This window comes from Protopterus annectens, chromosome 6.part1, assembly GCF_019279795.1.
Source record: "Protopterus annectens isolate FY-2018-M chromosome 6.part1, PAN1.0, whole genome shotgun sequence".
Classification (NCBI taxonomy): domain Eukaryota; kingdom Metazoa; phylum Chordata; order Ceratodontiformes; family Protopteridae; genus Protopterus; species Protopterus annectens.
This window is the reverse complement of record NC_056738.1, coordinates 33673538-33688049: the sequence shown is the minus strand read 5'-3', so window position 1 is coordinate 33688049 and position 14512 is coordinate 33673538. Positions and strand designations below refer to the sequence as shown.

The following is a 14512-nucleotide window of genomic DNA, read 5'->3' as shown; positions in this document are numbered from 1 at the left end:
GCCAGTGCTTCGTCACTCGGGGCCTGGCTTTTCTGTTGGGATTGGATGATCTGAGCTGTCTTTCTAGCACAGCCTTGGAGCCGGTATCCGAAAAGCCTCCATCTCCACTACTTCAGTCGGTGCATTCTTCTAGGTCTTCTGTCAGCTTGTCTGATTTGGATATGGATAGATTGGTGCAGAAGCTTTTACAGGCACCAGGCCCTGCTAAATTGTTGGCCGTGACCCAAGCGGCTTCGCAACCGAAGACCACTACCCCTGAGTTGACTACTACTCCTCCAAGCCGTACCGGACCTTCGGAGCCAGAGGGAGCTGACCTGTTGGTCGTGGAGCCCTTTAAGCCAATACCTGCTCCAGTGTCCTTGGCTCCTTCCATGACGTCCTTGGCGCCGACCGTGGACTCTAGGAGCCGACACTCTCCAGTCGGGTCCAGGGAGGATAGTCGGACCGACTTGTCAGTGCCTACTCTTTCTCTCGGGGCTTCTGCTTGGATGAGCTCTGGTCCTACCTCCAGCTCTGAGCCCATGGTCTCTGTGCAGGAGGGTTTGACTGTTCCTTTGGGTCCGTCGACTCATTCACATCGGAGCCATGGTGCCTTTGAAGCCATGAGGAGAGCCTTGTCCCCCAAGACATCCTCTGTTTCAGGCCTTGCTTCTTCATCCCCCAAAGTGCCTGTGTCTGCTTCTGCTTCCATCTTCCAGGCTAGGTGTAGAGACCCAGAGCCTCAAGGTAGCCCCACAGGGTGCCCCCTGCTCTTCCGAGACCTCCCCAGAGGCGCTCCCACTGAGGAGGTTCCAAGGAAAAGATTGTGCAAGAGTAGACACTTGGACTCCCCATAGGAGTCTTTAACATCTGACACTGACTTGGATGAGTCAGAAGAGTCCCCCTTTGAGGTTATCTCCTTTGCTAAGATGCTCAAGATCCTGAGGCAGAGGGGTGATTGGCAGTCCAAAAGCCCTCCTGAGGATGAGTCAGTTCTCCTGAAGGCTTTTGGGTTTCAACCCTCCACCTCTTTGGTGTCTCCACCCTTCGATGAGCTCATGCATTTGGTATCTCGGAGGGCATGGGAGTCACCGGAGTCCATGGAGCCTATTCCTAGGAGGCCTAATAAATTTATATCTGCACCAACAGATAAAACTTTCTTGTCCACAGGAGTTCCTGTTGATGCCATGGTGGCGGCAGCCACCAAAAAGGAAATTTCTGGGACTTCATAGTCTATTCACCCTCCTAATAGAGAGTCTAGGATCATGGATTGATATGGGAAAATCATGTTTAGTTCAGCAACCTTTAATGTCCGTTCATTGAACTATTTGACCCATTTCACTAGGTTACAGAGAGAGCTCCTTAAGGAGTAGGGAGATGCTCTTCAGGGTACTGTAGTTGCAGGGGCCTTTGACAAAGTTGCTGCCCAGCTTGCTACCCTAAATTCTATAGTCAACTCATCCATGCGTCTCATATCATATGCAGCTGATGGAACGAGTAGGGCAGCAGGTACAGGAATTGTTCGCAGAAGACATTCCTGGATGTGCTTGTGTTACTTCGCGGAGCCATTTATGTCTTCATTCATAAACCCCGCTTTTGATGGCTCATCCCTTTTTGTGCCAAAAGTGAAGGAAACTTTGACAAGGTGTGAACAGGAGGGAAATACTCTGTCTTCCATCGGAGTCCGTTATTCCACCCCTACTCGGCCTTACCCCAAAGGCCAAAGGGGAGGAAAAATGTGGTTCCGGAAAGCCTTAGGAGCCTTTCAGGGCACACGTGGTGAACTCCCCTCTAGGGGCAGAGGAGGGGGGTAATAGTGGAAGACACCGCCTTCGTGGCAGAGGGAGCCCGCAGCATCAGGGTGAGAGATCACTTCTCTGGTCAGTCCTACCAGCGCTCCTGAAAGGAGGCTCAACTGTCCTGCTCTGGAGGCAGTCGTGGGTCGCTCATCTTTGTATCCAGACGCCTGGCAAAAAATAAGACAGCTGAGTACAAAGTATCCTTTTCAGAGGGTATTTCATACCTTTCGCCATCCCCCCACTCCCCCTGTCCACCAGGAGAATCCTGGACGTTCCACCTAGTTACAGGGAGCAAGCAACTATAGAGGTCCACAAGTTGCTAGAAAAGTCATCCAGCCAGTTCCAGCAGACCAAACAGGATTTGGAACTTACTCAAGGTTATTTTTGGTTCCAAAGAAAACAGGTCACTGGAGACCCATTTTGGACCTCAGCAGGCTCAACCAATTTGTGAAGAAAGAGAAGTTCCGGATGGTTACGCTACAGTCTATACTTCCCTTTTTAGGGAAAGACAGTTGGATGTGCTCGATAGATCTCAAGGATGTGTACTACCACATAAAAATGGCCAGGCCATCCAGAGATCACCTACGTTTCCGGCTGGGAGCCAATCATTTATCAGTTTTGAGCTCTGCCCTTTGATCTCACTACAGCCCCCAGAGTGTACACCAAATGCATGGCAGTGGTCACTGCTCACCTGAGGCGTCTAGGATTCCAGGTGCTTCCGTACCTAGACTATTGGCTCCGTACTGCCGCCACCAGGTATCAACTGATTCAGGCAAGGGAATACACTCTGATACCCTGCCATCACTTAGGCATTACAGTCAACTCACAAAGTCTGCCTTGTTGCCATCGCAGCATATCATTTTTATCGGGGCAGAGTTGGATACTTCAACCACCACTCTAAGACTACCAATTGAGAGAGTTCTTCTTTTTCATCCGCATGTAAGCGCATTGGTATCGAAAGACAGCACCAGCTTCAGAAGTTCAAAAAGTATTGGGTTTGATGGCTGCAGCAATCCTGGCCATACCATTAGCAAGGATGCATATGCGAATTCTTCAGTGGCTGTTGTTGACTCAATGGTCTTATCAGGAACTTACAATGGATCATATGATTTTAATTACGAGCTCTTGCAAGAAAGATCTCCAGTGGTGGTTGACATCTCTTCACGTAACCGTAGGACGCCCCTTTGTACTACCCCCTAGAATAGCCACTGTCACCACAGACAATCTTCCCTGATAGGGGGGGGGGGGGGGGCATTTTCAGGGAAAGACTTCCCAAGGCACATGGACGGATCAAGAGTCTAATTTGCATATCATTGTCCTGGAGATGAGAGCAGTACTTTTGGCATCATAATAGTTCTAGGTCTCTCTTCCCCTAGGATCAATTGCAATTCAGACAGACAGTATGTCTGTAGTTTGGTACTGGAACAAGCTGGGGGGAACCAAGTCTTACGCCCTTTGCCGAGAAGCCCTCAGTTTGGCAGTGGGCTGTTTCCTCCCAGCACTTTGTTTGCAACGCACATCCTGGGGAGAACCAACGTGATAGCATACTGAGCAGGGCAATCTTGTTGCCACACGAGTGGTCCCCTCAAGAAAGATTGCGGACAGGATTTTCCACAAATGGGGCCAGCCTTGCTGCGACCTTTTTGCCAGCCACATCAACACGAAATACAGAAGCTACTTTGCCCTGATTCCTCCTCTGGGAGAATCCGAGAGATGCACTCGTACACGATTGGCCCCTGGCTCTCCTCTATGCATTTCCACCCCATCCCACTGATACCCAAACATCTATAGAAAGCAAAATCCCTGGGAAGGACCATCATTCTTATAGCCTCTCATTGGCCTTGGCAGATTTGGTTCCCATTCCTTCATAATCATCTTTTGGAGGATCCCTGGATTCTGGACCCAGTTTTGGACCTTCTGGCACATTTGTCAGGGGATCTCCATCCTTCTTTGCAGTCAATGAAGCCGACAGCTTGGCTGCTCCAGTTCCCCTTATAGCCGGGCTTCTTAACTTTTCCAGTGAGACAAAACAGATCGTTGTCTTCTCATAAGCCGTCCACTAAAAGATTATATCTTAGTAAGTGGAAGAGATTTTCCATATGGGCTTTAAGCAGCACATTGATCCTTACCAAGCCCCCTTGACATCCATACTAGAATTCTTGACTGATTTTTAATAAAGGAGCAGCAGCTGCAACAGTTCGGGTGGCTGCTATATTTAACTTTCATCTCTGAATTGACGGGCGAAATATAATGTCCCGCAAGTTATCCAAGACCTTTCTGAAAGGAACTTTTCATATGAGGCCTCCAGTGAAAACTCCTTCTCCATGGAATCTAAATTTTATGCTGTCTCATATAATTCTCCCCGTTTGAACCAGCATCATCTTGTGACCTCAAATATTTGCCGTGGAAACCATATTTCTGTTAGCTATTACTTCTGCCAGCAGAGTGTCAGAACTTCAAGCTTTATCTGTCAGCCCTCCTTATTTGATTTTTCCTGCTGACAGAGTATCTGTTAGGACAAACCCCTCTTTTTTTGCCCAAAGTTTGCTCAGAATCTATTATCAGCCAAGTCATTGAGTTACCAGTCTTCTTCCCTAATCATGCCAATAAATTGGAGTATATGTTGTACAAACTTGATGTTAACAGACAGCTCAGATTTTATTTGGATAGAAAAAAGATATCAGGAAATCAGACCAGCTCTGTTTCATTCCCTGAAGCCAGAAAAGGTAGACCAATGGCTAAAACAATTCTTTCTAAATGGTTATCTGATTGTATCACCTTTGTCTAATCAGCTGCTAATATGCCTTTACAACACAAGATTAAAGCTCATTCAACCAGGGCAGTTTCTACATCCTCTGCATTCCAAGCCAAATTGCTCCTTGATAACATTTGTGCAGCAGCCACTTGGTTTAAACCTAATACCTTTATCACTCATTGCAAAGTTGATAAGGCCTCCAGGGACAGAGCTTCCTTTGGCTGTACGGTTCTGAAGAATGTACTCCCGTGAGCCACCCGAGATTGATGGTGCTAGGGACGCTACCCGTCAGTAAAGAACGGCGAGATTGAACAACTTCACATTAAGAAGTTATGTACTCACCATAATGTTCCATGTGAGTTGTTCATCTCGCCTTCATTCTTATGTCCCTCCCTCCTGGCTGATAGTTGACCTAGAGTTAGGTCTCATCCTGTTTGCTCAATTCTTCCCCTCCATTGGAGGACAGCTCTTTTATATGGTTATAGTACACGCAGCAAACATGATCTGAGGTCATTCACAGTGCATCATGGGATAGGGGCTTTGCCTCGAGCTTTGCATACAGCCGTACTGGAGCCAATGGATCGGCTCCGAACCCATCAGTAAAGAATGAAGGCGAGATGAACAACTCACATGGAACGTTATGGTGAGTACATAGCTTTTTAATCTTTACCGTTTACATTTGGTCATAAAGGCAGACACAAATTAATTTCTCAAATAAGATTTATGTAGAAGAAAATAGTTTAAGCTTGGTTTGTTGGCAGTTATTCAGATCAAGAAAAGTGTTCTGAACATGTAGGTGATGTATTTGGGGGAAAACTGGAATGTGACATTCTGTTTAATGTGACATTCTGTTTAATGTGGACATTTAGCTCCTTTGTTCAGTGGGCATACATTTCAATCCTTTGTCAGGAAGGACCCCCTATGTTTCATTTTAGCTGGTAAGATAAAGTTAAGTAAGGTAAAGGTTTACTGTTACGAGTTATGACCAGCAGCCATATCTTCAAGATCCCCCAGTGGTTCAATCTGATTTCAGAGCTAAGGGTTGCTTTGAACAGCAAATTTTTGACAACTGGTTCTGTGAAAGGAACACTTTGTTGCTTAGATGGACATGGTTGCCTGAATTTATCTGTTCTCTCTTGAAGGTTGTAGGCAGTGCTTAATAGCATGTTTACTTCTCCTTTCCAGGTAAAAGCTGCATGACAGTCTATCCCTGTCTGTGTCTTCAAATGTAACCATCTTTGTCATGCTTTTATTAAAGTCTAAAGTAAATGTTTCACCCATTGTTTTATAATGCAATGCTGTGTAAATGCTTGTCTTAACAGTTCTAGTTAACTGCCTCGTATCAAGTGATTATATGATCTGATGCTGTCTGTTATTATTCTTCACAGATGGTACTTGGATCTGACCTCTGATCTCAAGCTCCTCCCTTTCCCATAATCTCTTGCTACCTTGTAATCCTCAGATCTTGTTTGCCACTGAATCTCTACAGACTTGATTCCAGGCTCAAGCATAAGAAATACAGTTAAGTGCGTTTTTTTGGGGGGAGGTGGGGTTTGGCTTCCTTTCCTGTCCTTCCTTTTTGAGTGTTTCTACACTATCGTTAGTATAGTTTAATTCCTCCCCATCCATGTTAGAACCTAGTTTTTGGCCTAGGTAGGTTCTCCCCTCTCCCACCTCCTAGTGCGATGCTCTTTGTGCCTTTTTCTTATAGCTGGTCCTTTTTTCTCCAAAAAAAACTCCTTTTCTGTGCGTCTGTGAGGGTACTGCAGGTTAGGATGGCTGAAATGCTTCAGTTTTTAAAAGTTGCCCGTCATGTAGTCGGAAGATGGCGTGCTCCGACTCGCACGGGAAGTGTCTGTACTATTTAGGTTTGGAGCACCTGGAGGTTGAATGCAACATTTGTGCTGCATTCATCTCCAGAGCCATCATAGAATGCCACAGCAAACTTTTGCTGAGGCTTGCCGCAAGGTTGTCCTCTGCCTTCAGACTCCCCTTCCAGGCCATCACAGGGTCTCCTCCTCCTTCTGGGGAGGGATCCTGTTCTCTTCCAAAAAAGCCAAGGGTCTCAGAACACAGATCCTGGATCTAAGCCCAGCCTCTTCGGCTTCAGATCCGAGGTCCATCATTTGGAGAGCTTCGAATCAGACTCTCGGATCCAAGGCCTTAGCAGATCGAGGCCTTCGGATCCAAGTAGAAGCAAGCTGTTCCTGGATCTGACCAGTTTGTTGGATCCGTCCAGTATGGTTTGCCAACATTTGAACCCTAGCAGGTTGTCAGATCCTATTGTTATTGATGGTACCCCTTAGAAGTCCTCCAGGAGTTCGGATCTGACTTGCCAGAGCTGATATCCTTCTCGAGGCCATAGGTCTGTAAGATCCAAGGTTGGATCTGGAGGCCATAGGACTGCAAGATCCGGGGTTGGATCTCCAGCAGGATCTGGCAGCTCTTCAGTTTCTTGTAGATACTTAAGTCTCCTTCCCTCAGACATGGATAGGATGTTGAGTAGTTTCCTGAAGGCCCAAATCGAGTTGGGCTTGCTTCTGTCCCCTGCTCTTGTCGCTAGGAAACACTTCCTGTCCACAGATCTACCCTCTTCCAATCCAACAGGTTTTGGAATGTCAAGGCCAGGAGATTTCTAGTGAGAGGCTGACAGTTTCAAGTATCCCCCCCTTTCTCGTCTCAGAGTCCCTGGCTGACTCTGTTTTGCAGCCCTTGGACCAGGGTGGGACTAGTCTCGAAGGGGTCGATGCGAATTCCCTTTGGGTGGGTTTGGGTCTGGATTTTCCAGACCACTCGCTTCCTTTGAGGCTTTCTGCGCTAGACAGTTCGGTGTTGATGTAGTATGGGAGCTTTAGTGCTACGTTGGGGTCCCTTCTCCTTTCCTAGGTGGCCCCAGCTGCTGGGGATGGGGAGGGGCTTCATCGAGTCCGTCGGCATTCCAGGCGGGAGAGAGGACCTTCTCAAGTTTGGCAGTTACCTCTGTCTTCTCAAGGTCTACCCAGCTTTTCTGGGGATTGGGTGCTGAGGCCTCATCATCCATCCAGGGTCAGCCCTTCCTCAAGCGCTGTTAGACGGACACTGCCCCACTTGGAGTACTCCTCTCTTCCAAGTCCTCCTCTGAGTCCACCATGGAGGAACCCCCTCGGAAGAGAACGTGCAACAGGAGGCACTTGGACTCCCACATAGAGTCCCTTACTGAAGACATGGATTTTGAGGAGGGGAGATGGGTCCCCCAGATTTCCTGAGGAGGTTTCTTTTGGGGATATCCTGGAAGTTCTCAGAGAGACAAATAGTCTTCCCAATCCCCGTCTTTGGATGAGTCCATGTACCTGAAGACGTTTGCGACAGGCCGATCTTCACCCAGGTTTCCCCTTGCTGACAAGCATGTGGACCACATCACCAGCATAGCTTGGAAGGAGCAGGACACAGTGGAATCTGTCCCAAAGAACGCCAATAAGTTCCTCAGTCCTAAGGATAGACCTTTTTGGAGCAAAGGGGTTTCCCGTCAATGCCATTGTCGTGGCCACTGCTACTAAGAAGCAGCTAGCTGAGCAAAGCTCCTCAGTCCATCCCCCAAACAGGGATTCCTGGGCGATTTAACTGTTTTGGAAAGCGTCCGTTTGCCTTGGATACTTTTGGTCTGTGAGCATTTTATTACTGGGCCCACTTTACCCGGCTTCAGAAGGAGTTGGTTTTGGAACTTAACTTTCCTGTCAGTTGTTGCCTCCAAAGAGCCTCAAGTTAATCCCTCTGAGGCTGTCCACTCTCATGTCTTTAGCCAATGCTTCAATGAGTTTAATATCCAATACTGTGAAGGCCACCTTTTGAGCGGCAGTCACTGGCATTGCTTTCAGACGGCATGCCTGGCTTTGCCTTTCCGGGTTTGCAAAACCCTTTAAGGCATTTTTCACTAACTCCCTCTTTGATGCTTCTACTTTGTTTGGACCGTCTATTAAGGAAACTTTAATCCACAGTAAGCATAAAGGGCAAGACTCTCTTCGTTGTAGGGATCAAGTTTTCTACTCCCCTGAGGCCCTTTTCTAAGACTCAGAGAGGAAGTAAGAAGCTGTGGTTCCAGAGGAGTCTTGTCTTCCTTTCAGAACGCTCCCAAAGAATCCTCTTCTACAGGCCCAGGCAGGGGATTCAACGGTAGTTGCCGCCCAAGGTACAGGGGGGGGGGTCTACAAAACCAGGGCGCCAGAGAATCCTTCTTGGAGAAGCCCTTCCTGTGCTCCTGAAGTGCCGCCTGATTGTCCTGCACTGGAGGCAGTTGGGGGTCATTCTTTCCTTTCACCCACTAGCCTGGACAAGTATCACCTCTGATCAGTGGGTGCTAAAAATTATTTCCAGGGGTTACTCCATTCCCTTTTTGTAGCACCTTCCAATTCTGGAAATTTCTTCCAGACGTACCACCCCAACAGAAGGAGTTGGCCCATCTCGTGGTGCATGACCTCCTTTGATATAGCCATTCAAGAGATCCCAACAGGACAACAAGGGTCCCGAATCTGCTGCTTTTTGGTGCCAAAAAAAGACCGGAGACCTCTGCCCGATTCTGGACCTCAGCAAGCGAAACCGAATCTGCTGCTTTTTGGTGCCAAAAAAAGACCGGAGACCTCTGCCCGATTCTGGACCTCAGCAAGCGAAACCTTTCTGCCAAGAGATCCAAGTTCCGGATGGTCACGAAGTCCATTCTGCCTCTCTTGTGCAAGGATGATTGGATGTGTTCAGTGGATCTCAAGGATGCCTACTGTAATATAAAGGTTGACAGATGCTCCAGGAGACACTTGTGCTTTTAGTTAGGGAACAGTCGTGATCATTTCAGAGCCCTGCCCCTTGGACTCACTGGAACCCCCCCCCCCCCAAGTGTTTACTTAAATGTGTGGTAGTGGTGGCAGTCATCTCCAGCTGCAAGGTTTCCAGGTTTTTCCTTGTCTGGATCATTGGCTTCTCATGGCTCCTACAAGGTATTGGCTAACACTGGTGACCAGATATGTCCTCAGTCTTTTCCAGAATCTAGGCATCACAGTGAATCTGCCAGAGTCCAATCTAGTTCTGAAACCTGAAATTCATAGTTCTGTTGGACACTGCATCATAGACTGCAGCACTGCCTTCCCGCAGGGTCCAGCTGATTCAAGATCAAGTCTGCCTTGTTGGATCTAGCATGCCTGCCTGTTCATTTGATTCTTAAAATGCTAAGCTCTGTGGCAATTGCCGTTCAACTGGTGCCTCTCACCTGGTATCATATGCGAGTTTTCCAATGGACCCTTGTAGTCCAGTGGTCCATTCTGTTTCAGCCCATGTGTATGACAATAAAGTTGACTCGGGTGTGCAGGAATCATTAGTTGCTTCAGTCTCAGGGCCTATTTCTAGGCAGGCCATTTTGTCCTCCCCAAGGCCAGTCACCATGAACACCTCCCTGTTGGGGGTGGGGGGCACTTTCAGGGCAGGATGGTTCAAGGCACGTGGTTCCCCATAGAGATCAAATTGCATAGAAACGGTCTAGAGATTATAGCAGTCCTTCTAACGTTGCAAGACTTCTAGGAATGCCTCCCTCTGGGGACCATAGCAATTCAGACTGACACCGTGGCAGTTGTCTGATATGTCTGCATGCAAGGGGGAACACTGTCTTATCCTATATGCAGAGAGGCCGTGAGTGTGTGGGAATGGGTGATGTCTTCCAGGCGCTTTCTTGTTGCAACTCTTATACCCAGGAGTTCCAACGTGCTGGCCGACAAACTCAGCAGGTCCATCTCTTGAGTCCTCCCAAGTGGTCCCTGAATCTGTCAGTGGCAAGGTAAATCTTCAACCATTTGGATCAACCATGCTGCGACCTTCTTGCTTCGTCAGACAGCCACAGATGCAGCAATTACTTTGCCATGATCCCCCCCCCCCCCCCCACCAATCAGGAGTCATCCAGGGATACTCTTGTTCACGATTGGCCTCCAGATCTCCTTTATGCTTAGCCTCCTATTCCCCTAATACCCAAAGTCTTACAGAAAGCTCACCTGAAGACCTTTCTAATCCTCATTGCCCCTTTCTGGCATCGTCCGGCATGACTCTCCTTCCTAAGGTCTCATCTGAAGTATCCACCTTGGATACTGGATCCCATTCCGGATATCATTTCTCATGCTTGTGGGGCTTCCAGTTCCCAGTCTCCAGACCTTTCATTTAACCGCATTTTTTTCTCCAGTTCCAGTAATCCTTTAGTAGTCCAGGCTTCCTTCCCTGATGAGGAGCATTATTTTGGTTCTCAAAAGCTGTCTACAAAGAAGGTATGTTCCAGTAAATGGAAAAGGTTTTCCATTTGGGCCAGGCAGTGGAATCTAGATCCTGTTTCAGCCCCTATTTTTGATATTTTGCTGTTCTTATCTTTCCTTTTTCAGGATGGGGTGAGTTTTTCTACCATTAAGATCCAGTTAGCTGCCATTTCTAATTTCCATATCAACGATGAGCATACCTTTTCTCCAAACTGTGCAAAGCCTTTCGAAAAGGAGTTTTTCTTAGACTTCCTATTAAGGATCCATCCCCACCATAGGATTTGACTTTGGTGCTGCAGTCCCTAATGCAAAAACCTTTTGAACCAGTTGGTTCATGTGATATTAAATTCCTTTCCTTGAAGTCTGCCTTTTTAGTAGCCATTACTTTTGCCAAGAGGATCTCAGAACTTCAGGCTATGTGCATTAAGCCACTGTTCATGATCTTTCATATGGACAAGGGTGTCTCGTAGAACAAATCCTTCTTTTCTCCCTAAAGTGGCCTCTGAAACTAATCTGTCATTTGTTTCAACTACCAGTCTTCTTCCCTAATTACTCCAATAAAGAATGTCTTGCATTGTTTAGATGTCCACAGGCAATTGGGTTTTTATTTTAAAATGACTGAGGGGTTTAGAAAGTTGGACCAACTTTTTGTGGCTTTCTCAGAACAGAAAGGCCAGGCAGTTTCTAAAGTGACTATTTCCAGGTGGATTGCTGGTTGTATTTCCTTCATTTATGCTAGTCAGCATTTAGAACTACTATCCAGACTAATTAAGGCCCACTCTGCAAGGCCTGTTACTATGTCATCAGTGGTTTTGGCTAGACTTTCCATTGGTGGGATTTGTGCTGCTGCAACGTGGTCTAATCCACACACTTTCATTTCGCACTACAGATTGGACTTGGTATCTAGGAACAGGGCTTCCTTTCATTCCTCCATGCTCCAGCATATTCTTCCTTGAGGCCACCCAGGGTCAAAAGTAGCTGGGGACTCTGACCCATGTGTGAAGAATGACATCGATAGCATCAGGTACTTACATACTTACCATAACTTGGTATCTGTGTTGTCTAGTGTCATTATTTGTCACATTCCTGCCTTCCTTCCTTCCTTCTGGGGGTTCTGGTGAGGCTGAAGTGGCTTGTATTTGGCGAGACATTTTTGGCTTCTGCATTTCAGCTAATTTAGTACCCTCTATTTGACGGGTATAAGGTCGCAAGGGATTATGGGAAGGAGAGGAGCTTGAGCTTTGGATCTGTCTGATAAGTTGCCGGCTCAGATGTGAGGTCAGATCCAAGACCGATCTGTGATGAATGACACTGGATGGCACAGATGCCAAGTTATGGTAAGTACATAACTCTAAATTTTTAAACACTGTGAACCATTTAGTCTCCTTGGAGTAATGGGTCCTTTTAGGTACCTTGTATTCACTAAATGGTGTTTTGTCCTGCAACAAGTACAAATGAATGAATCTTTTGATACTAGTAGTATAGGATGCTAAGGTACCTGACAGTGTCCTTCCATATTGCTGTTGCAGTATTTTGCTCTGAAGGGTCTCTTGCCAAGGATAGCCCATCATTTGGGCGGTATACCAAAGCCTTTGGATTTTGTAGGTGTTATCCGTCACGTCTATGCTTCCCGTGTAGGGCATAAAGGAGACATATGGACAAAAATACGTAACGACTTGCCCCAAAAGGAACAAAATACCCCCCCCCCCCCCAAGGACAACGTAGAACATATACATCCAGAAGAAGAAAGTTTAGAAGTGAAAGAAACAGAGCTCCATGGCCAGGAGGTTGACAAAAGATGGGGAAAGAAGGGAGGGGAAGGAATGAATACTGCAACAGTGAAGAGAAAGACATCTACTGTTATGGTAATAGTTTGCACAACTATACTATGTCCTTCCATATCACTGTTGCAATATTCTTCACTGATCGGACAGTACAAGAACTAAGAAGATGGGGAGAAGGAAGGCACAGAAGAGCCCTCTACAAACCTATGCAGAATAGCCCTGGCAAAACCTGCCATGTTCATGGCAACAACATCCAATTTGTAATACTTACTAAAAGTATAGACAGAGGACCAAGTAGCAACTTCAAGGATGGAATTGTGTCCAAACCCTTGAAAAAGGCACCAGAAGAGGCAAGCACCCCCTAGTAGAATGTGCCTTCACAGATGAAAGACATTTACCATGAAAGGAATAGCAAAAGGAAATGACCTTTGAGATTCAGGAGAAGATGGCTTGCTTGGAAACAACCAAACCTAAATCCCTCAGTAAACAATACTGCAACAGTTGAAGACATGCCGTGTACTAGTCTGTGTTGTATGTTATTTACAACAGTACATCTTGCAGTGTTTTGCATGAAGTACTACTTTATCCTTTACTATGTGATAAAATTTGAGATGATCTGTTGGCACTTCACATGTAATGCTGACCATTGTGAAGTGTGCAGTTGTAGAGTATACTGAGGCCACTTGTACCCAATTTGTTTTGCGTTATGCAGTTGTCTGAATTGTGCAGCTGTTACTTTTATACTTAATGGGGAATTGTCTTCCCTTAAGGGCCTTGACTAAGCCGGAGTTACCTCACTCAAAATGTAGTGAATACTAGCCTAACTTTGCAGTTGAATTTACATTTCTCTGATAATTAGAACAGTTTGAGAACATTTTTAACAGCGTCATTTACACTGGTGTTGGGCACTTGCATTATTCTCTGTAAAGTTAATGGAATGACAAGTTTCCTGTGTAAGTAAGTTGATATCTTCAATAATTTGATCTACATGTATCCAGTGTTGATGATGGTATTTCTTTTAAAGGAACTTGAGACCCCCACTGACAAGAGAATATTTGTTCTTGCTGCATCATTGAAAGCTGGCTATACCATTGAACGATTGTATGAACTAACAAAGATCGATCGCTGGTTCCTTCACAAGATGAAAAACATCATTGACCATTTAAGCGTCCTGGAGTCATATAAGCAGAATGAGAGTAACATGCCTATTGAAGTTCTTAAAAAAGCCAAGCAGTTGGGTTTCTCTGATAGGCAGATTGCACTTGTAGTGCACAGGTAAGCCTCCAAACTCAAGACAGATTTAGTTCCATGCATTCTTATGAAGATGAAAGCCTTTTGTCATTTTATTACTGGTTGTTAAGACACTTAGAAGTTTGCTACCTTGATAACTCCAGAAAAGTTTCTGTAATGGTTATAATTTGTTTGTATAGAATGTATTAAGGCTGTGTTGATTAAGCAGTACGTGCCCCAAGTTTTGATGCCACAAATTTAGGGCAAGAATCATTTGGCCTTCAGTTTGTATATTTTTGACATAATTGCCCATGGTGACTGAGTTCACTCACCTGCAGCAGCAGCTAAACTGCATCATTTACAGTATTCTTGCTTAATCGTTTGTTGTCTGCTCCATACAAATGTAAACTTTGTAATCCTTGTGTTATCCCACCTCCTTGGCTTCACTTTTCATTATCCTGCCACATTTTTGTAGAGCAGTATTTCATGTATTGGTTGAGCTCTCTTCCATTTTCATGTCTGTGCTGATCTGTCTTCTGACCCTGAATTAGATGAAATGGTGGAGTAGCAGGTGGAGAGATGGATCATCTCCATTCATCTCTACCTTGGCTGCCTTAAGTCCTCCTTCAGCAGTATCCCTCCAAATCCTCCCTGACAGTGTAGTACATTCAGGTCATATAACCCTTTGCTTTCCATATTTCCATATAA

General features: G+C 46.0%; 1 protein-coding gene across 1 annotated transcript in view; it reads left to right on the top strand.

Moving 5' to 3' along the window:
• Positions 1-14512, top strand: part of CAD (carbamoyl-phosphate synthetase 2, aspartate transcarbamylase, and dihydroorotase) — a gene marked incomplete in the record, with an annotated part of 2299829 nt that overhangs the window by 893017 nt on the left and 1392300 nt on the right. The window contains 1 exon segment of the mRNA XM_044075466.1: positions 13599-13849. Within this exon segment, the coding sequence (XP_043931401.1) occupies positions 13599-13849 (251 nt within the window).